Below are 22,333 nucleotides of genomic sequence, written 5' to 3' on the forward strand. Positions count from 1 at the left end.
ATCCTACTTCATTCTCTCGGAAATGGGAACCAATAATAATGATAATAATAATAATAATAATAATATGGAAATGCACATTATATTCAATGCAAAGATTTCTATTGCACTACTTTTGGGCTTCCCTTGAGCATCTAGTGAGCAAGGGACTGTGAGAAACATGATTCTGGATCTGATGGACTTTTGACCTGGTGCAGCAGAGCTCTTGTGTTTTTACAAGCTATTGTAAACTATCGCTATCAGATTGAGGGAAGGTAAGGTAGAGAATGAGTATTATTAGTCCATGCTGGCTCTATATTACTTGAGCATCAAAGGCGGTAGGCTCTGCATGATTAGTTGCTGGGAAACACGAGCAAGAAGGTGCTGTTGCTCTCATGTGATGTGTATGGGATTCCCACAGGCAACTGGTGTGAACAGCATGCTTTGTCAGATAGGCCTTTGACCTATCTTGTGTCCTTGTCATGACTGAGATAAATCAGATTCATCAGATCTTACATTCCAGTTTGCAGATATTGCAGAAATGCAACAAAACTCTGTTAGCAAATGGAGAAGTATTTGGGTGCTGGCAAGAGTGCTCCAATGCACATAGGGTAGTTCTGATGCGCTTCAGGTGCGCCTGTTGTGTCCCAACACTTCCTAGCCAGTGTCCAGATGCGCATTGACGCATGTGCCAAGACACTCACTTTGCATCGACCATGGTTTATCAGTCACTTCACTGTTTGATGCCCATATAGAATCATATGACAGAATATGTTGCTGTTGCTGTTATGTCCTTGCGATGACTGAGATAAATCAGATTGCCAACATAGACAGAGATCCCCACATCCCACTCTATATGTTTCATCCTTATGACTCTGTAGCTGTATTGCAGAAATGCAAGGAAACCCTGATAGCTAGTTGTGAAGGTGCGCATTCAGGCGCTGGCAAGAATGCTCCAATGTGCATTGGGTCGCTCTGATGTGCCTCTGGTGTGGCTGTTAGCAAACTGTGAAGATGTGCATTCAGGCGCTGGCAAGAGTGCTCCAATGGATTGCAATATTCCAGTACTTCCTAGCCAGTGTCCAGATACGCATTGGAGCATGCTCCAAGATGCTTAGTGTGCATTGACCATGGCTTATCGGTCAATCCACCACTACCATTTTTAAACTGTTGGTTTTATGGGTTTTCTTTCTGTTACTATTTTTCAAACCCTGAGAAGTGGGAAATAAATTATCATCATCATCATCATTATTATTATTATTATTATACAACATACATTACAACATACAGGCATTCATTGCTTAACAACAACAACAATAATAATGCAATTAATGCCTGTATTTTGTAATGTTACGGGAGCCCCTAGTTGAATGTGGATGTTGCAAAACTCTTCAATTCAATTTTGCACACCTTTAATGCCATTTGCAAATTTTAAAATCATGAGCACATTGTCAGCCACGAACTTAAGCAAAGTCTTAAGCACTTTAGGACATTTTAAAAATGTATTTATTGAGTTCCTTTGCATCGGTCAGATTACAGTACATTACTTTGTACGGGAATTATGTCGAGATATTGCAAACCAGTTTAATGCTGTCTTGAATGCCCCTGAGCATGTGCAGAATTTCTTTTGTTAAAAAAATGGTTTGGTCTCTCAAAGGCAATTTTTAGCAAAATGGGGATTTTTTTCACCTTTGGAAATAAATAAATAAATAAATAAATAAATGCAAATATTTTAATTAAATAAATAATTAATAAAAAGGGGGCCTTTCCCATCCTCAGCAAAAGAAAAGAGGCTTGAGCACGTAGCGCACGCGCCAAGAAGGCCTAGCTGGCGCGAGGCCCGCCGCGACCAATCAGGGAAAAAGAACGGCCCGGGCCAGCCAATGAGGAGCCGAGTTGAGGCAGCTCATCTGCATATCCCGGACTATAGTTCAGCGCGAGCCCGGCTGCTCTTCCCCAGTTGCCCTGCAGCTCCAGCCGCTTGCAAAAAAGCCCTGTTGCTAATTTCGATTTTGCAAAACAAATCGTGAGTACAATGTAACTTTTATCCTATTTATTGATCTGTGCATGCTCTGCTAAGCCCCTTCAGGTAAGTGGCTGCCTCTGTATGCTTATTTTGTTCCTTTGGATCTCTTCCTCAAAGGCCCAGAGACCTTGTTGCAAGGGCTCTGTTTGCAAAAATGTTGCAACTTGGGCATTTGAGGAAGGAAGAGAGGAAATGTTTTTGTGTCTGTTTTTGTGTGTGTTTGAGTTGCCCACACACATATCGTTTCCTTTGTCCGCTCCTTTTCCCCATTAAGGCATTTGGCATGAATTAAAAAAGAATATATATATATATATATATATATATATATATATAATCATCTTTTCCAAAATGTTTCCTCCTCCAGCCATTGCAAGGTCAAGGAGAAGGCCCTTTAGGGAATGCATAGCCTCCTAAAACCCTTTCCAGAGCAGGAAATAAAAAGGGGTGAATGGTTTTTAGATAGGGTTTGTAGTGATTTTAGGTGGTAGGGCATCTTCAGGTGAACCTATTGCAGGGTTTTCTTGGAAAGATTTCTTCAGAGGAGGGTTGCTCTTGCCTTTCTCTGAGGCTGAGAGAGTGGGCCTTGTCCAAGGTCATCTGTAATTTTTCATGGCTGAGTGGAGACTCGAACCCAAATCTCCCAAGTCCTAGTCCAGCACTAAAATACGAATTACCTCTTACTGGGTTTTTAGGCAAGATTTCTTCCCATTGTCCTCCTCTGAGGCTGAGAGAGTGGGCCTTGTCCAAGGTCACACTTGTAGATTTCCATGGCCGAGTGGGGATTCGAACCCAGGTCTTCCCTCATCCTGATCCAACCCTGAAACACAGTGGCTCTCGGCCTCAAAGGAAGGCAAGGGCAAGAACTCTTGCCAAGTAACCCAGTAGTAAGGATCACTGCTTACTACTGGATTTCCTTGGCCAGGTTCTTGCCCTTGGCTTCCTCTGAAGCTGAGAGTGTGTGACTTTCATCCTCTGGGTCTCCATTACTGAACAGGGCTTCAAACTCCTGCGGCTGAGACCACTACACCTCTCTGCCTCACTTATAAATGTGGAGGCCCTCAGGATAAAAAGAAAAGAATGGAGGGACTGAAATGTTGGACCAGATAGGCACAAAAAGCTGAGGGTGCTCTCCTCCTCTGTCTGTGCTTCATCCACCCATTTTTAAATTGCATTTCTTCTCCATCCTTTCTCCAAAAGTGACTCAAGGAAGGAGAGAAGGTAGGATGGGATGCAGGTATTTAAAGGGATGCTTCAAAGAACAGCACAACCCACCAAACTGGGTATTGGATGCCCTGGTGGACCTTCCTCTTTGGAGCCATCCTTGGAAGGTGCCAGGCCCAGATGATGGAACTGGGAGGCAAAGCAGCTTTTTGCAAACTAGGAAGCCCTGCTTTGCCTTCAGGCCTCGCTAAAGGTGAGGTGGGGCAGAAGAAGTAAGACAAGGCCTGGGTTTTGTAAGGCCTCCACATGGCCCTCCTTTTCTTTCACTCCATAATAGCCTTCTTTCCCCCCCCCCCTCTTGCCTCCATCAGTCACTGAGCCATTCTGAGGATTAAACCTGTGTAAAGTGTTCAAATCTTATACATATATATATTTGTTGCTGTGCACCTTCAGGTTGTCTTTAAGGCAGACCTATCCTGGAGTTTTCATGGCAAGATTTATTCAGAGCAGGTTTGTCATTGCCGTGCTCTGAGGCTGAGAGTATGTGACCTGCCCAAGGTCACCCAGTGGGTTTCCATGGCCAACCAGGAATCGAACCACTCCACTATGCTCTCCTTCTTTCTTTCTCACACATACATATATGCCCTCTCTCTCTCTCTCTCTCTCTCTATATATATATATATATATATATATAATCTTGCTGAACAAGAAGAATCGAACCCTGATCTCCAGAATCATCGTCTGCTTAAACCACTACACTATCTTTCTTTTTATCGAACCCAGATCTCCAGAGTCTGCTCAAACCACTCCACTATGCAGTCTCTCTCCCTCACACACACATATGTAATGTATTATTTCCGAACAGGAAGGAAAAGGAGTGTGTCTTAATATGTTACCAACCAAGCCCTTCCCTTTTGCACATAGACCTTGCATTCCTCCTTAGGGTCTGGCACTTGCGTGGGCCTTTGGAATTAATACCTGGTGCTCTGGTAACAGAGGACTAAAATAGGGCCCTGTGGAAATGAAAGATGAGAGAGAGAAATAGGGAGGAGAGGGGAGGAAAGCCCATCCATCTATAGCAGCTGTGGCAGCAGGTGTCCTGCCTCTATAGCATGCGCCATCATGTCCCTTGCAAAAAGAGGGGGCCTTTTTGCAAAGCCGAGGCATTGATTTATGAAGGCAGCAGTCGGTGCATTACCCGGAAGGTTGCAACCATGTGCCCAACTACAGGAAGGGAGTTTTCTTTTTCCGTCAAAGCTCTGATTCACACTAGGCCTATAACCACTCCTTTTGGAGCAGATACATTGAGTAGTATCTAGCTGCACTGAGTAGGAGGATCTGCGTCATGCAGTCATTGCCGCAAAAACGGTTTGTCCTTGATTCGAGATGTTCTGAAGATCTGGGTTTTTTTCCCTAGTTAGGGCACCATTTCTTGGGACCATCTTCCTAGTGTAAAAGTGACTTGATTAAAAGTCTAATTTCCCCCCTTTTAATAGCTTCTTGAAAGTTGCAGGAAATAAAACTGCAAGCCTCCTTTTGCCTTAAGGCTTGAAATCTGTTGGGGCCTGCTTGCCTTTGCTGCAAAGCTTCCGGACGTGGTTTTGTTAACTCTTCACGGTGCCAAATAAAATTGGGTCCTTCGGGGGAGAGTCTTGTCTAATGATTTACCCTCGCTCTTGCAGAGTACACTTGGGTGCATTGACCCTTCAAATATTGCGACAACATTATTTGAGAACAAAATCCCTGTTCTCAAATATTTAACGTTTAATTTCTTCCAGTTGCTTTCTGCATTAGTTTTTTGTACTTGCTGCGCTCACCAAGCCTAGCTCAGTTGCATCCAGGAAAGACACATCTGGAACATTAGAGAAAGACACATCTGGAACGTTAGAGGTTTGGACTAGATCTCCAGGGGACCAGGGTTCAAATCTCTTCTCAGCCATGGAAACCTACTGAGTGGCCATCAGCAAGTTAGATTCTTTCAGCCCCAGAGAAAGGCAATGGCAAACCTCCTCTGAATAAATCTTGCATGATGTAGTGCAATGCTTTCCAAACTTTGGTCCTCCAGGTGTTTTGGACTTCCGCTCCCAGAAGCCCCAGCCAGTATGGTCAACGGTCAGGAATTCTGGGAGCTGAAGTCCAAAACATCTGGAGGACCAAAGTTTGAGGACCACTGTGGTTAGAGTTTTGGACCAGGACCCTTGAGAGTGTGCAATCCATGTGCCTTTCAAGTCGTCTGTTTGGAAATTGAGAGAGAAATTCTAGCTAAAGGGGCTGATCCCAGAGTAAGGTAAAACAAGGGAGAATTCCTTCTTATTTATTTAGGGAGATGGGCTAAGGAACATTTAATGTATTTTGCTTGCTTCTAACCAGAAGATTGATGCAGAGCAGAACGGTGGGTAAGCCCTGGCACCATTACAACTGGGAGGGAAGGAGGCAACTAAGTAAATACCTAGACACTAACCCACCCAAGAGTATTTTTAAGTCACAGCAACAAATGAACGGACCCTTTCAAATTGTAGCAAGCTTCTGCTTTAATAGCTATCTGAAGATCTTCCCAAGGTCCTTTCTTCTTGTCTGGAGTTGATTCCCTGCAAAACTGGAGAATTTGCACCCTCAACTCCTGAGCCACAAAAATTGGAGACTTGGGGCCAGGCCCTGAATCCTGGTAACATTAGTTGTAGTCCAAAGCTTCTAGCGGGTGTCAGGTCCAGGACATTGGTTTAATCGTATTTTCAGAAGAGCAGAATCTTTGCGGCAGAGAGAGTAAAGCTCAGTCTATGATTTGAAATGGCGAGGAAAAAGACAGGATATTTTCTTTCCTTGGGCATCATGTAGGACATGTTGGGAGGAGAAGGAGGAGGAGAGAAAGGCAGTCATCATCATTCCAGAATTTTTTATTGCACAGAGAAAAGCCGAGGATGCTTCGGTTACATGAAGTGTGCTGAGTCACAGGGCAAGATGAGACATCTTGGCGCAAGCAGGAAATTTCAAGCACCAGTTCCAAAAGTACAGACGGAGAGGCAGGCGGCTTCCATTTTGTTCAGATTCTGAGTCAGCCCACCATGTGCTTTGCTCCTCTGCCCCATCCATTTTCTCCCACTACAGCAAAAACCACCTGGTCCCTTCCAAACCTCTTGGTTTGCAATTCCCGTCATCCCCAGTGGCTTCTTTCGACAACGTTATTTGGGAACAGTTCCTAGTCCCCAAATATTTAGTGTTAAATTCTTCCATGTAGCTGCCTAGGTTAGCTTTTTGTGCTTGCTCAGCGAGGACTTGTGTGTGCATGGATGCGCCTTCAAGTCACCTATTGAGTTTCAAGGACCCCATGAATTTCCTTCATCTGAAATATAACCTGCAGCATTGGTGGTCTTTAATTCAAGTCCTAACCAGGGCTGACCCTGCTTAACTTCCAAGACCAGATGGGATCCGGTGCCTTCAAGGTATTGGTCTTAAAATATATCCTGGAAAGCCACATCTGCAGAGCCAGCATGGTATAATCCAATGATACCCAAACTTCGGTCATCAGGTTTTTTGGACTTCAGCTCCCAGAAGCCACAATAATCTTGGCCAGCAGTCTGGGATTCTGGGAACCAATGTCCAAAATACCTGAAAGGCCAGAGTTTGGGAATCACTGAGTAATGGTTTGAGGCTGGACTCCAGGAGACCTATTTTTGAATCCCTGCTCAGGCACCGAAACCCATTGAGTGCCATTCTTCCAGTGTATTAATCCAGGGGTGGCCATATAGCAAAGTACCATAGCGTCCAAAATCTGCAAAGCAGTGCTACCTTTATGGGGAGGACCGAAATGCACAATATACATGTCGCGAGCTTTGGAAGCTCCGCTTGCAATGCGTGGGTTGTGCATTTTGGTTGGACCTGTAAAAAGGGTTCACTGTTTTATAGATTTGGGGTGTTGTGGACGCTATTCTTCCAGAGGGGTGTAGTAGTTTGGGATTGGCCTAGGACTCACGGGATGATGGGAGTTTCCAAACAACATAACTGGAGGATGCTAGGTGGGGGAAACGTTCTGTAAGCCAGTGCTAAACTGAACGAAACTGACTTGTAGGTTCAGGTGGTGGTTATGAAAAAGAACTCCCTGGAATACATTTTCTCGGAGTGTAGTGGAGTCTCCTTCCTTAGAGGTCCTTAAGCCGAGGCTGGATGGCCATCTGTCAGGGATGCTTTGATTGAGAGTTCCTGCATGGCAGAATTGGGTTGGACTGGATGGCCCTTGGGGTCTCTTCCAACACTATGATTCTATGAAGAAGGAGAAAAAGATGTAACTAGCAGATGCACTGATAAGAGGGTTAAAAGAGAAATTGGCTGGCTGTTGCAGCAGCTGTGATCCTGCCAAGTCCTGCCAGGCAGCGGAGGAAGAGGAGGAGTTCCTGGGAAGGTCACAACTCAAGGGCATCTGTGAACCGGCAGTAATGCAATGCGGCCTCAACTGCATAGTCTGGTTAGGCAGCTGGGTTGGCCTGCAGTGAGTATTGTCCGAGGGAGGAACGCTTATGAAGCTGAAGCTTTTGCTCTCTGCAAAAATCTGGGTCCTTACCTGTTTCCAGGTGGTGGGGCAAGGGGAACGAAGTGCAAGGCAAAATGCAATGCACGCTTGAGCGTGACTGGTTTAGTATTACAGTAAACGCCTGCTTTTAAGCCCATCTGGATTTCCTGTCATTGAGGATCGGTGGCGTGCAAATGAGCGGATAACCTAAACTGCCCTTTGGTAGCTTAATTTAGGCTGCGTCCACACTGCAGAAATAATCCAGTTTGGCACCACGTTCTCTGCCATGGCTTAGTGCTGTGCAGTTTTGGGGACTGTAGTTTTGTGAGACGCTTGGTCTTCTCTGGTGCAAGTGCAAAATACAGATTCCCAGAATTCCATAGCGTCAAGCCGTGGCTGTTAAAGTGGTGTCAACCTGGATTATTTCTGCAGTGCAGACCCAGCTAGGGTTGGACCTTTTCTCCATAACGGATGGCTTTGCGCATACCCCATGTTCGTTGTTTAAATTATTTTGAGTATTCTTTGCCTAAGCAAACACTCTGAAGTTCATGGGGTTGCCAAAAGTCGACTTGAAGACACATATACACAAAAGAGGAGCACAACCCAGACAGTTTTCCTTCTTCTATAGAGCCAGGAGCAGCCTACATGATCTTCTGCTCCTATACATCACAACAGTCTTGTGAGGTAGGATAGACAGAGAGGGAGAGACCCAGCCATGGTCACCAAGGTGGCATTTCTTTAAACCCTAACAGTCTAGTCTGTTGTTTTGGGGGTTTGAAATAAACTAACGGCTTGCCATGTATTGGCTACCTTTCCTCCCCTACAGGACTACAAATCCCAGGTTTATTGCAAGAATCGGAGGTAATGACAGTTCTGATAGTTCTCAGTCCTTGTATGTATTTTTTAAAGCTTAACACCTGTCTTTTCTCCTTCTGCCCTTCCTTCTCCAGGCAAACAAAATGTCCATTCTCAAGATCCAATCTCGGGAAATCTTTGACTCCCGTGGGAATCCCACCGTCGAAGTAGACCTATATACCAGCAAAGGTGAGAGCTGCCTCGGAAGGTTTGTCTTTGTGGATTCGCATGTGGGCTATATAGAGCTTGCTTCCACCAGTGGCAAAAGGGTGGGATGCTGTTCTGTTGCCATATTGCTTTATATCTTGCCTTTTTGGAAGGAAGGTCCAGCAACTTGAGACCTGTTGATCCACTCTGCAGCATATTATGGAGCTTGAGGATTTCTTGGTTAGAGGGGAGGAGACTGTCCTGGTTGAGAAACGCTCTGGAGATATCTCTAGGGATGAGGTCAATTCCCATACATAGGAGATAGAGAGTTGGAGGAACGTGACCCATCCTGAAACCTACTTCAGAGATGAAGTGTCACATCTGCATGAGATAAATCATTTTTAGGGGAAGAAATTGGACAAGTTGAGTACCATAAAAGCAACCTCCACGGTCCATTTGTCCTCATCTCATTGTACTCCACTGAGGAAATTTTGTAATCCACAGATATGAACATAAATCAGGTCTTAATAGTGACCCAGGACTCATTTCTAAAAAAGAGAAAAGAGACCTTTCCACGCCTTTTCCTTATTAGTGTTATCGATAACGGATTTGCACAGCAAGGCGTTGGTGTTGCGGATTGGAAACGGTGCGTGAGAGCATAGGGAGTGGGTGGGTGTTATGGGCCTACGTCGTAGCCGTACAGTAAGTAGCAAAGTGAAGCCGAGTCGATAAAAATAAACCTGCCCAGCTGCTTTGAGCATAAGGTGGCCTGCTACTGTAGTCCTCCTTGAGATGGATTGCAGCCATTTGCTCCTGCATTCTTGGAGGCTGGGCCCAGCAACCTGATACACTGGAACTAGCTGAGAATGCATGGTCCTTACAGTCTGGAAGGGCGACGGTTGTAATCCAGTCAAGGAATGAAAAGTAGGCTTTTTCAGAGATGGGGAGACTGGAGGAGGCTTGATTTGTTCTCTCTCTTCGAGGCGTGCTAGGTTAATTTTGTGGAAGGAGGACAAAAAATAGGAACAGGTGCAACTGGACTGTAAGTTCCATCAGCCTCAGGCAGCACAGCCAGCAAGATGGTTGCAGTTCAGGAGCGTCCAGGAGAGCCAAAAGCTTCCCATCCATGTTCTACCCCTTTGCCCTACTGTACACTGGTTAAGTGACTTCTTGGGTTACCAGTTCCAGTTGCCATGTTGCTTGGGGGATCCTGGGAATGGGAGCATGGTGTAATGGTTTGTGTGTTGGACTGTGACTCTGGAGATCAGGGTTCGGTCCAAAACATCGCTAGCAGTGGCAGTTTTATGAACCCCTGGGACTCCGGGCTTGAAAAATGCTGATCACACTCAGCAAAGTCTGTGAGTCCCCCCATTGGTGTTCAGCATGTTTCCTTTGAATTAGGGTGCTTTGAATATGTTGGACTACAACTCCCATCACGATATCCAGCGAAGAACGGTATACGCCTTGGGTATATATAATTGCCCAGTACCTTTCCAGAGCCCCAGACAGAGAGAGAAACCAGGGAAGCATTCTAAATGAATGAATCACTGTCCATCTTTTTGACTTGGCGCCTCTCCATCCATTTTCATGCCTGCCTTCAAAGCAGGCTTTGTCTGCCCCAATTAGAATTCCCTTCCACCTCCTTTGCCTGTCTCCTTCCATATAATCTCCTGCCCTGGCCTGATGTTTCAAATAATTCAACTTTAGTGGCTGCAATCTCTCTGGTTCAGCAGGAAAGATTGAATAATCTCTCTTCCGCTCCGTGGACCTCCTTCCTGCGCAGCCTAATGATAGCATTCCTGAGGATGAACATTTTGGTTCTGTCTTAATTTGGGTCTGTGAAATGACTGCTATGCAATTCTTCTATAATTGGGGTTGCCCCTTTTTCATAAAAAAGAGGGGCTCTTTCCAGCTTTGGCTGCTAGGCCTCTTGTCTATTTAGTCCTTTGTCCCTTTCTTCTCCATGCCTTATAGAATTGGACACCCCCATTGTGCAAATGCAGGCGCTGGCCTGGGTCACAGTGTTGCGATGAACATCCACAATTGTGGCTGAGGGTTAATAGGATGGCCAGTGTCTTCCCTTAGAATAGATGGTCCCTTCCTAATGAGTCTTCCACCTAAACAAGGAAAGGGCAGAAACTGGCCTCTTGCCACTCCGGATTGTAAAATAGAAATTTGGAGAACGGACTAGCTTACGTCAGTATTGTTCCCCAAGCCTCTTTGCAAAGGTTCATAAAAGACTCACATTTGTGAAAGAAATACATTGAATAATATCAGCCAGCATGATGTAGTGGATTATGACTCTGGAGACCAGGGTTTGGTTCCCCTGCTCAGCCTTGAAACCCACTGGGTGACTTTGGGCAAGTCACACACTTTCAGCCGCATGGGAAGGCAATGGCAAAGCTCCTCTGAACAAATCTTTCCAAGAAAACCCATGATAATGTTAGAATCATAGAATGTTAGAGTTGTTAGAGACCACAAGGGTCATCCAGTCTAACCCCCCTGCCATGCAGGAACTCCCAATCAAAGCATCCCCGACAGGTGGCCATTCAGTCTCTGTTGCCTTAGGGTTGCCATAAATTGGAAATGATTTGAAGGCACGCAACACATGCACACATAGACTGAGCCACCATGGTGTCGTGGTTTTGGTGTTGGGCTATCTCTGGGAGACTAGGGTTTGATGGTGATGATGATGATTATTAACATTATTACTATTATTATTGTTGTTTAGGTCTCTTCAGGGCTGCAGTTCCAAGTGGGGCGTCTACTGGAATCTATGAAGCCCTGGAACTTCGCGACAATGACAAGACACGCTTCCTGGGGAAAGGTAAAGACCTTCCTGTTAGGGCAATGGGACCGCTCTCGCTCCTTGGCATCTGTCTTGGCACCTGGCTGTTGCCTTGGTCTACACATTCTCCTCCCTCTGCTTTTTCGGCCCTTGGCTTCTGTCTTCGAGTGTTTGCCCCAAAGTAGGAACCTCTTGCAGGGTGGAGAGGATATCACATATATACTTCTGTCTGGCAGTAGTGGCAGCGGAGACAGGAGGCACACATGAGCTTTTATAAGTGGCAGCAAGAGCCTCTTGTGCAAGCATGTATTTGTTTGGGAATCTGCTCCCAGTTTTGTCCAAACTGATGGTTTCCCACATACGAGATCCTTCTTTTGGTCTTGACCAAGAAAACAGCAATCGAGATCAGTAGGAATTGACAGTCACAAAAACAGCCTTGCTGCTCTCTACCCACCCCTAGTCCACCTAGACTTTCCTTTTAATTTGCATTGTGACTTATTAAGGGTTTTGTATTCGGAGCATTTTAAATGTTGAATTTGTGCATGTAACACTCTTCTTTTTAAAGTCTATTTACTGTTGTCAAAGGGGAGAGTGTTGCTGACACCTCTGCCCTCTATTCTGTGTTTGCGTTGGGTTGCTTGCATGTTGTGTGTTTACTTCTGAATCACATGCAAGATATAGGGTACAGCCTATGGGGATTGTGTGGCTGCTGACCCACAGTTTTGTATCCCCTGAAGCCACCTGCAAGTCTCCTCAAAACGCCCAGTTTTTTAAAAATGTCATTTTCAGGTGTATTTTTGTTCAAAACCCACAGAGGTGCCCAAGCATTTAAAAACACCCCAGCCCCAGACTTCAGCAGAAGTGGCAAATGCCTCTATTTTCATCCGAGTCCTTCTCAAAATGGATGCAATGCCACTTCCAGTTGCCATTTTGTGGACTTGTATGGAGTTTTTTGAGTTAACTGTTGAGTGTGCGTGTATAGTCTATAGGGTTTATAGGGGAATCTGGTCCCTGGCTGCCAGGCATTTGCCCACCATTTCTTTAGGGCAGTGGTTCCCAATCTTTTGTCCTCCAGATGTAGAATTGGAGTTGGAAGATGCTTCCAAGGGCCATCCAGTCCAACCCAGGAAGGCACAATCAAAGCACTATTGACGGGTGGCCATCCAGTCTCTTTGTAGAAGCGGAAACCCCAGCACACTGCAAGGCAGTGTATTCCAATATCGAAGAGCAATTACTGTCCTGATGTTTAGATGGAATCTCTTTTTCTGTAGTTTGAATCCATTGCTTTGTGTCCTAGTCTCTGGAGCAGCAGAAAACAAGCTTGCTTCATCCTCAATATGACACCCCTTCCAATACTTAAAGGAAGGGCTTCCAAATTCTGTAACCCATGCAAAGTACCCAAACCATAGTTAGGAAAACTTAGAAGATAGAAAAGGAAAGCAGTGAAGCACTTCTGAATCTGGGTTTGGCTTTTGTTATGTTGTGGAACACACACCATGGTTTGAGTTTCCTGAGCCACACTTAGGGCAGACCATGGTTTGGTGTGACGATTGAACCGAGGCATTACTGGTTGGTGGCTGCACCTTTCTGCTTTCAGTTTCTTTTTCAGCCATACAGCCTTATGCCAGAAGGGTCCTCTTGCATGTTATTTCCCCCTCCTTCCTTGCATGACCTGCTTCCGTGTTCTCTTGTGGGCGTTCATCTCTCTCCCCTTTTTTCCCTCTTCTCTCTCTTTCTTCTCTCTCCTTCCGTCCACTTGGTTCCGATCAGGTGTCTCCCGAGCCGTTAAATATGTTAACGAATTCCTGGCGCCGGCGTTGTGTACTCAGGTAACTTGGGGTGTGCAGCCCAGCGCTCCACATGGGCGTTCACGGTGCATGGTCTTCGAGACTAACCTTTCAGCAGGCATTCTTAGACGACGATGGCTATTGTGCCCTTCCCCTGGCCAAGGGTTGATCTAGCACTACCTTTAACAAAAGTGAAGGAAAATACCTTGGAAACCTCCTTGCGTATGTCAGTCTCTTGTCTTGAGGGCGAGGCGGTTGGGGTTGTAAATTGCGGTTCCATGGAATCCTCTATTAATGCCTGCTTTGGCCTTTGGCGAGTTGGATCAGTGATTGATTTGCTTGTTCCTTCCAGGTGTCTCAAAGGCTGTTGAGCACATCAATAAAACAATTGCCCCTGCACTGGTTAACAAGGTAGGAGTATTCCTTATTTCACTAACCCTTTAGTGCAAGCTTTATATATGGTGTATGTGCTCTTTAAAAAAACATGAAAGGAAGCCAGTGCCATGTCAGAAATCTTACACAAGTCTTCAGCGTTGGATCAGATGCATGAACACGAACTGCAAAAGCTTGTCTGTTTATGTGTGCATCTTGGAGAGTATTATAGGAATGAGGAAATGATGCACAAATAAAGCCTGTGAATGGAAAACTGCTTGCTGTCTTGGTTGGTTTTAGCCTACCTTTTGTACATTTTAGCAAAACACTGTTTAGTAAACAGTGCAACCGCCCTCTTCCCTAACCTCAAAACCTCAAAAATCAATAATAAGGTAAAAGAGAATACGGTCTGATCTGGATCTGTAACAATCTGTCCATACAGCAGGTCCATTGGCACTTTTTAAAAATTAACATATGTTAAACATCAGTAATAAATGTAGTACTTTCTGGAAGCTAGAGCAAACGCTAGACCACCCTGTAGGTGAAAGATGCATTTCATGTAGAACAGTCCTTCACTGATGTGAGGAATACTAATATAGTAAATGTTTTCCAGCATGCTAGGGACCAGCACTAAATTGATGCTATGTTGGTACAGTTGCTTTCTTGGAAACATCCCAGGGACTGGCAGAAAATGGCTCAAGGATTGCCACTGATGAAATGGTGTCCTCTAATACACTTGATTTCAGGCTAATCCATAGAATCAGAGTTGGAAGAGACCCCAAGGGCCATCCAGTCCAACCCCAATGTGCCATGCAGGAATACACAATGAGAGCATTCCCTATCGATGTCAATTCATCCTCTGTTTAAAAACCTCCAAAGAAGAAGACTCCATCACTCCCTGGGCTGCATATTCCACTGTTAAACAGCTATTACTGTCTTAAAGTTGAAGTGGGATCTCCTTTCCTGTAGTTTGAATTAAATTAATTAAATGTAAATAGGGCAAGTTGCATGGCAGAAGGAAGCAGCTGTAGGTTTGCAGGAGTAAGGGCCACTAGTAAGGCTGCTACTACTAGTGCCTGAAGTGATTGCCTTACTAACGGTATTACAAGCCCTGTGAGTTTGCCTTTCTGGATCACATTGCTGCCTTCTCTCTCACCATGGAAATTCTCCTCTTTTTGCCGCAGAACATCAGTGTTGTGGAGCAAGAAAAGATTGACAAACTGCTGCTGGAGATGGATGGGTCTGAGAACAAATGTAAGTAAACCGTCAGTTAAACACACCTTTTAGTTGACAGGTGATGCCCTGGAATGGGTTAGAAAAACAAAACTCCTCTGGTAGCTCTTTTTGCTGCTTGAGTAAAGCCAAAAGCTGCTCTTGACAGAAATGGCATCGTAAGAAGTCACCTTCTTGCATCTGAGAAAGTAGACCAAGTCTACAAAAGCTTATGTTATAATGGTCTTTTGCTCAGTTAGTTTCGAACGTGCTACAAGAGCCCTTTGCATCCTGTTCTTCAATAATAATAATAATAATAATAATAACAACAACAACAACCTCGCCTCTGCTATAAGATCGAGTTAGTTTCAAAAGTGCTACAGGATCCCCTTATATTTTTAATACAGTGTAAAATTTTGGGCTGTATATGTTTTTAACTTTTGCAAGCTGGCTTGTCCCAGGATGGGAAAAAGTCAGGTAGTCATCCTCAATAAGCAGCAATGACAATAATAATGATAAAAATGAAAAACCACCAATGATGCTAGAGAAGGGGAGATGTATCATATATTACAAGGAGAGGAAAATGTGGCAAGAGGAGGCTGCAGTTGGAGCTAAGGAAAGACATCGGCAAGTAAATTGTGTTTTCCTCTCCCATTTTTTTGTCTCCCAGCCAAGTTTGGAGCGAATGCAATCCTGGGAGTCTCCCTAGCCGTATGCAAGGCTGGTGCTGCTGAGAAAGGGGTCCCTTTGTACCGGCACATTGCTGACCTTGCTGGAAACCAGGACGTCATTCTGCCAGTCCCCGTAAGTGTCCTTTGCTGAGCTGTATACAAGAGGTGAAGTGCTGTCTGCGCATGCAGTAGAGCACTTTTGTAGAAGGCTGCCTGCCGCTGGTGTCCAGCTGTGGCTGGTATATTCTGGTGATGGGCTACCATTCTCGAAAACAAGTGCAAAACATCATTGTACGGTTTTCTAGACTAGTGGCTCTTAACTGTTTGTCCTCCAGACAGTTTTCCCTGTCGTCAGCCCCAGCTTCACAAAGCCAGTGACTGAAACCTGGATGCCCAGGTTTCAGCAGTGGTCAGGAGTGCATTTGCACAGTTAAAACTAGTGCACCATCTGCACCCAAAATGCCTAACCTGGCTTTGGTTATACATGCTTTGGTTGCATCCCGTTTGAACTCGCCAAAAGAGCCTACAATAGTGATGGAACTGAGAGAAAGCCATCCCCTGGAGATCAGTCATGTTCATATTGGGGAGATGTAGTCTTTCAAATAGTCTGGACCTAAGTCATAGGTCATAACCTGCACTTTGATTTGTGCCCAGGAATGAAACAGTAGCCGCCATTGAAGCTGTTTTAAGAAGGGGATCATATGCTCCTTATAACATGTACCAGACAGCATTCTGGCTATAACAATTTGGACCCATGGATGGGAGTTGTAGCTCAATACCATCTGATGCCCATTCCTATTCTAATCCTTGAGGTTTAGAAATGCAACATTTTAAAATTTTGTGGGTGCCTGTATGGGACACTTCACTTCTTTGTGCATGGATTTTGTTTTCCTTTGCCCTCCCCATCCCCTCTTTTTTTCCCTGTGAGTCGATATAAGTTTCAGGGCATGTGGATGGGCTTGTATCTCCTTTATTTCAAATAGGTACTTGGTCAGGGGGGGGGGTGTTTCCTTCCAGTTGTAGTATATTTGTATTAAGCATCCCACTCAAGCTGTCCTGTCGGAAGTCCCAGCAGCCTTTGCCAGCAAAGCTCATGATGAAGGGTGCTGGGAGTTACAGTCCAACCGCATCCATGTGGCTGTATGATCCCTGCCCTTGCTATACATTGGTCGACATGAATAAACACCCAGTAGGCTTACCTTCTTATCTTTGGTCTTGCTTCCTCTAGGCTTTCAATGTGATCAACGGTGGGTCCCATGCTGGGAACAAGCTGGCCATGCAGGAGTTCATGATCCTCCCCATCGGCGCTGAGAACTTCAAGGAAGCCATGCGCATTGGTGCTGAGGTGTATCACAACCTGAAGAATGTCATTAAGGAGAAGTATGGGAAGGATGCGACCAATGTGGGTGATGAAGGTGGCTTTGCGCCTAACATCTTGGAGAACAAAGAAGGTAAAAAGATAAAGAGTCTGATAAGTTTACACACACACACACACACACACACACACACACACACACACACGGGAAGTAAGGCATAATACAAATATAAAACTGCAATGCAATTGTAACACAAACTAAACAGAGAGATTCCTGCGTTCCAAAGTTTTGGAAAACAAGAACATTTTAAAGTGAGATTTAAAGAGGGATGTCTGTAGACGTTCAGGGAGGCAGTTCCAGGATTATGGAGCAGCAAGTGGAAAAGATTCAAGCCAAGTGAAGGAAGAGGAAATCTTGTGGCAGATCTTTATTTCGGAGCCTGTATGTTGGTAATTTGTACATTGGCTCTCTCTTACTTGCTAGCCTTAGACACAGGGAAGGAATTTATATGTTACATTGCTGTTCCCCCATCCCCAAATCCACTAGGAATCCTGCCCAGCATGTCCATCTGGTTTTTGAAATGGTGTTTCTCAGATAACCTCTGAGCCCACTTCTGCAACCTTTAGATCTAGAAGATTGGTAGTCTTTCAGAGTGCTTCAGTACCTTTTGCACCATGATGATAGTTCAGGACTAGTCCAAAGGAAAGGCAGAAGGCTCCCATGGCCATTTCTTGGGCCGATTGAGAGACCTTGTTCCTTCCTGCAAAAAAAATGGTACGAATTGCTTCCACGCTTGGACAGTGTTTAGTGGAATCCTTGTAGGCTTTTAGTCTTTCCCTAACATCCTAAGGAAGGAGAGAGGGTTAGAAGAAATGGAAACGTTCTTCCTAGCATCTTAACAGCACTTCTGAAGCAACATGAACCTTCTGGGAGCCAGGCTCTTCAGCAATGCAGAAAACTTGCTGAGAGTTACTGATCCATTTTATTTTTAATACCTGGCTAGGCTGTCGCTCTAGGTTCCTTACTGTAACTTTGTAAACCAGCTGCCAATTTGCTGCTAGGGCAGCTGTATGGATATAATATTAACTCGTACAATTCTAAATCAGGGCTGGTATCATGCAGCCCTCCAGATATTGTTAGATGGCAAGTTCCAGCAGCCCCAGCTTAGCATAGCCATTGGTAAGGAATGCTGGCAGTTGCAATCCAGCCACATTTGGAGAGATGCGTAATTATTAATCCAGAATATTTGAGACAGATCCTTCTGCATTCAGAGGCCTTCCTTTCACCAGATCCCTGTGATCACCATGACTTTCTTGGTTGTGACTCCTCTTCCAAATGTCCGTCTGGCAACAACGAGAAAGAAATTGGGGGTTGTAGTCAAACAGCACATGGAGGGCTGCATAATTCCCACAGAGCGATTGTCCGGTCTTTTGTTCTCTGAGACTTAACATGATTTTCTGATTGAAACACAGCAATAGTTGAAAGGAAGAATTGTTTATAGCCTATTCTTTTATTCCTCCTAGCTCTGGAACTGCTGAAGACTGCCATCAGTAAGGCTGGGTACACCGACAAGATTGTCATTGGGATGGATGTGGCGGCTTCCGAATTCTATCGCGACGGGAAATACGACCTGGACTTCAAGTCCCCCGATGACCCTAGCAGATACATCAGCCCTGACCAGCTGGCTGACCTCTACAAGGGTTTTGTGAAGAACTACCCGGGTGAGTAGAAAAGACTTATATATGAGGTGGCATCATGTGCTAAAGAGGTCTCCATTTGATGATCTTGGGAGATCTTGCCTGAACATCAGTAGTGACTGCCATTTTATCTTGGATTTTCAGTGGTTTCCATTGAGGATCCCTTTGACCAAGACGACTGGGCTGCCTGGAAGAAGTTCACGGCTAGCGCAGGCATCCAGGTGGTGGGTGATGACCTGACAGTGACCAACCCCAAGCGGATCGCAAAAGCCGTGGAGGAGAAATCCTGCAATTGCCTTCTGCTCAAAGTCAACCAGATTGGCTCAGTGACAGAGTCACTCCAGGCGTAAGTCTCCCTTCGTGTTTTTTGGGGGGGCAGAGAACATGAAACAGGTGGTTGCCTGCGTTGTGTCTTAGAAGCTTTAGGCCTCTCTAGTGAGTCCCTTTCTGTTGATGCTTAAGGGAGTGGTGTTGCTCCACATCATTTGGACAGCCACAGGGGTCCTTGCTTATGGAGCATCAAGATAGTAAAGACTGCCACAGGATTATGTATTTGTAGACAAGTCTTTAAAATGGCTCTCTATGTGTGGGACAAAGGAAGGTGCAACCCACACCAACAGTGTGTCCTAATGATATGCCTGGAAATGTTAAATTCCCTATATCTGTTCTTGCTTCAGCTGCAAGCTTGCTCAGTCAAATGGCTGGGGTGTGATGGTGAGCCATCGCTCTGGAGAGACTGAAGATACCTTCATTGCCGACCTGGTGGTTGGGCTCTGCACTGGACAGGTGGGTATGCCCCATCCATGATGGTTGCTTTGGCTTCAGATTCAGATTAGCTTTAGTCACTCCAGGCTTCAGAATGTACTGTATATATTGCAAAGTGACGTACAGTCGGCCCTCTGTTTCCACTGATTCTCCATTTGTAAATTCAACCAACAACAGTTTGAAGATATTCACATACAAAAAATTTGAAATGGCACGCCTTGGTTTTGCTGTTTTATATAAGGAACACAATCTTACTATCCCACTGTATGTGATTGGATGTGAGCATCCGCAGATTTTGGTATCCATGAGGGTCCTTGGTATCCATGGGGGCCCGTTATACTGTTCTAATATAATGGTAAGGATATAGTGGTAAGGATAAAATCGTATTACATAGCATAGATTACATATGGTTACATGTTCAAAATAGCATTCAGGGACATAGCCATGTTAGTATGCAATATCCAGTGTGCAAAAGGATCTTGTAGTACCTTTGAGACTAACTATGTGAAAGAAACTGTCAAAGCATTAGCTTTCATAGATTTTGTCTACTTCCTCATTCAAAATAGGTAAGTATATGTTTTCTGAGGGATACATGAGAGGTGTATGCACATTACACAGTTATAGGAGTCTGATACTGCCTTAAAAATGGCAATTTTAAGATCTCTATTGAATTAATATGCACAACAGCCACTTAAATAAACTAGCCATCGCCAGAATCATCTCAGACAGAAAATTCTATGCTGCTTTCTCACATCCAGTAGTTAGAAGGAAGCAAAATGATTTGCAGAGTCTGGAGATCAGACCCCTTCAGGGTCTGCTTCTGCTCCAAAGGTTAGAGGACTTAAACAGAGGACCATCTGTTTACTTAACCATGTCAGAGGGAACATGCGAGGTTATTAAATTCGATCCTCATCCCCTTTTCCCTCATGCTTCTCACTTTCTTTCCTCCTTCCAGATCAAGACTGGGGCTCCCTGCCGATCTGAACGCCTAGCCAAATATAACCAACTTTTGAGGTAAGGATTGAGTTGAGTAATTCTGGAAGTACTGACTCCTCTTATCTCTCTCATCTATCCAGCCTTTAGGGTGAGCACCAACAATCATGCCTGATACATTTTCTAAGTTCTTTGGCATCATTTTCCTTTCCTTCCTCCTTCTTTAGATCCTTTGTTGCATGACCCTAAGTTTTACCCTCGACTTAGCCACAGGTCATATCAAAATCCATAGTTTTGGCCCCAAAACCTGCCCTTGACTTATACATGAAGTCGACTTATAGTCAAGTATATATGGTTGTTGAAGTCTTTAAAGGCGCTGAAAGGAAGTTGACTGTACTCTCCTGGAGGCAACTGTCATCACTTAAAGTTGTCTTCTATTCTGAAATTTAGGATCGAAGAGGAACTGGGTAGCAAGGCCCGCTTTGCCGGCAGGAACTTCAGGAACCCTCGTGTCAACTAAACGGATCCGGGGCAGACAAGGCTCATTCGTTCCCTACTCACCTACCCACCTACCCTTTACCCTGGTTGTGGTTGAAAGCACTAGTCACCTCATTTAGGAGAAATACAAAAACCCCATAGTATCTGTGTGTACTGCGAACGAAGGGCAGCTGATGGAACTAGGCAAGCTTTGCAGGTCCTCTCTATTCTAGGTGACCACAATTCATCATCTAGCGTCCTGTTTCCTTTCTCCTTCTCCTTCATACACATCCCCAGCTTCGATCCCTTGCTTTCAAAAGGGCTTGGCTTCTGTCTTCTCCTCTGGACCCCTGCAAGCCATTTCTCACCACCTTTGTCTTATATGGAGGGAAGCATCAGGAAGCTAGGAAGGGGAAAGAATTTCCCGGTCTTGTTGGCGTACGAGCTGTAAAAGCTTGTTGCCGCTTTGGAATAAGTGGGATGCTCTGTATTGAAGGTAATGGGAGGACATGTTTCTCCTCTCCTATCCCTCTTGACCATCCCAAGGAGGAAGAGAACCCCTTTTATCTCCAGTACTTCTTCTGTGGAAGCTGTACAACTTGCAACGCAGCCCCGAGGTACCTGCAAACAGGAAGAATGGTAGTTTTCATGTGAATTAAATAAAACGAGAGAGAAACACCAGCATGGTCTTGGAATTGTTACTGGAAAATGTTGCTTTTTGGGGATGAGGGCCTCAGGTAAATGTTGGCTTGGCTTTTTGCTGAGATAACAACAAGAGGAGCTTTAAAAAGAGGGGTAAAGAACTACAGCCGACTCAAAATATTTTGCTGCCTGGTACAGAGCTGCACATAACAAACTTTCCCCTAAGTCTTTAAAACTTGTATTTCCTTTTGGGTTCCAACCCAAAAATACTAAAATACCTGTCTTATTTATTTATGGTGTTTATGCATTGCCTGTATGGCTTCATGATTTTTGTGTTGGGGATGTGGTGGCTTAGCGTTTAAGAAGCCAATTCTGACAATCGGACGGTTAGCAATTTGAGGCCCGAATCCTGTCTGATGTGGGGTGAGCTCCTGTCACTAGTCCCAATTTCAGATCCCATTTGATATCCTTGGGTAAGTTATACTCTCTAAGCCTCAGAGAAAGGCCGTGGCAATAAATAATAATAATAATAATAATAATATAAAATATTTATATCTTGCCTCTCCCTCTTATGAAATCTTGCCAAGAAGCTCCTATGATAGGGTTGCCTTTGGGTCACCATAAGTTGGGAAAGACTTAAAGCAGTGGTTTTCAACCTTCCTAATGCTGCAACCCTTTAATATAGTTCCTCATGTTGTGACCCCAGCCATAAAACTATTTTAATTGCTACATGCAAATATGTGTTTTCTGATGGTCCTAGGCAACCCCGTTTGACCCCCAAAGGGGTCCTGACCCACAGGTTGGGAACCACTGACTTAAAGTGTACTGCCACTCAGGCCTCCCAAACATGTGTTACAGAACTATTTTAGTGGATGCTGATAACCATCACTGCCTAGGTTGTCCTAGGCATGGGTTATTGGCAGTAAGAATTTTAAGGTAAAAGAAGCGTTTTGGAATTTTAGCCTTTGGCATTGCCTAGCATTGGGATATAGGCAAGATCGGAT

At 44.8% G+C, this 22,333-nt stretch overlaps 1 protein-coding gene across 2 annotated transcripts; it reads left to right on the top strand.

The window, feature by feature from the left end:
• The first annotated feature begins 1,906 nt into the window (after nt 1–1,906).
• LOC149307682 (alpha-enolase) lies at nt 1,907–21,368 on the top strand. Of its 2 annotated transcripts, none has more exons than XM_089534238.1 (12): nt 1,907–2,002; nt 8,618–8,711; nt 11,401–11,496; nt 13,597–13,655; nt 14,801–14,870; nt 15,499–15,632; nt 16,728–16,950; nt 18,339–18,536; nt 18,657–18,858; nt 19,190–19,298; nt 20,233–20,291; nt 20,661–21,368. In XM_089534238.1, the coding sequence occupies exons 2-12, from the start codon at nt 8,627–8,629 to the stop codon at nt 20,728–20,730; spliced, it is 1,305 nt and encodes a 434-aa protein (XP_089390364.1). In that variant the 5' UTR covers nt 1,907–2,002; nt 8,618–8,626; the 3' UTR covers nt 20,731–21,368. The 2 variants fall into 2 exon arrangements, with proteins under 2 accessions (XP_089390364.1, XP_089390363.1); XM_089534237.1 differs by lacking the exon at nt 13,597–13,655 and adding an exon at nt 13,228–13,286 and having other exon boundaries at nt 1,926–2,002.
• Nucleotides 21,369–22,333: the final 965 nt, after the last annotated feature.

Source organism: Sceloporus occidentalis, unplaced genomic scaffold (assembly GCF_023333645.1).
Source record: "Sceloporus occidentalis isolate IW3139 unplaced genomic scaffold, rSceOcc1.0.p SCAF_8, whole genome shotgun sequence".
Classification (NCBI taxonomy): Eukaryota; Metazoa; Chordata; class Lepidosauria; order Squamata; family Phrynosomatidae; genus Sceloporus; species Sceloporus occidentalis.

Excerpts from the sequence above, each read along its gene's own strand:
- LOC149307682 (XM_089534238.1), top strand. The coding sequence starts at position 8,627 with ATGTCCATTCTCAAGATCCAATCTCGGGAAATCTTTGACTCCCGTGGG. Across the intron at positions 13,656-14,800 it reads CCCCTGCACTGGTTAACAAG|AACATCAGTGTTGTGGAGCA; the intron begins GTAGGAGTATTC and ends TTTTTGCCGCAG. Across the intron at positions 19,299-20,232 it reads TTGGGCTCTGCACTGGACAG|ATCAAGACTGGGGCTCCCTG; the intron begins GTGGGTATGCCC and ends TCCTCCTTCCAG.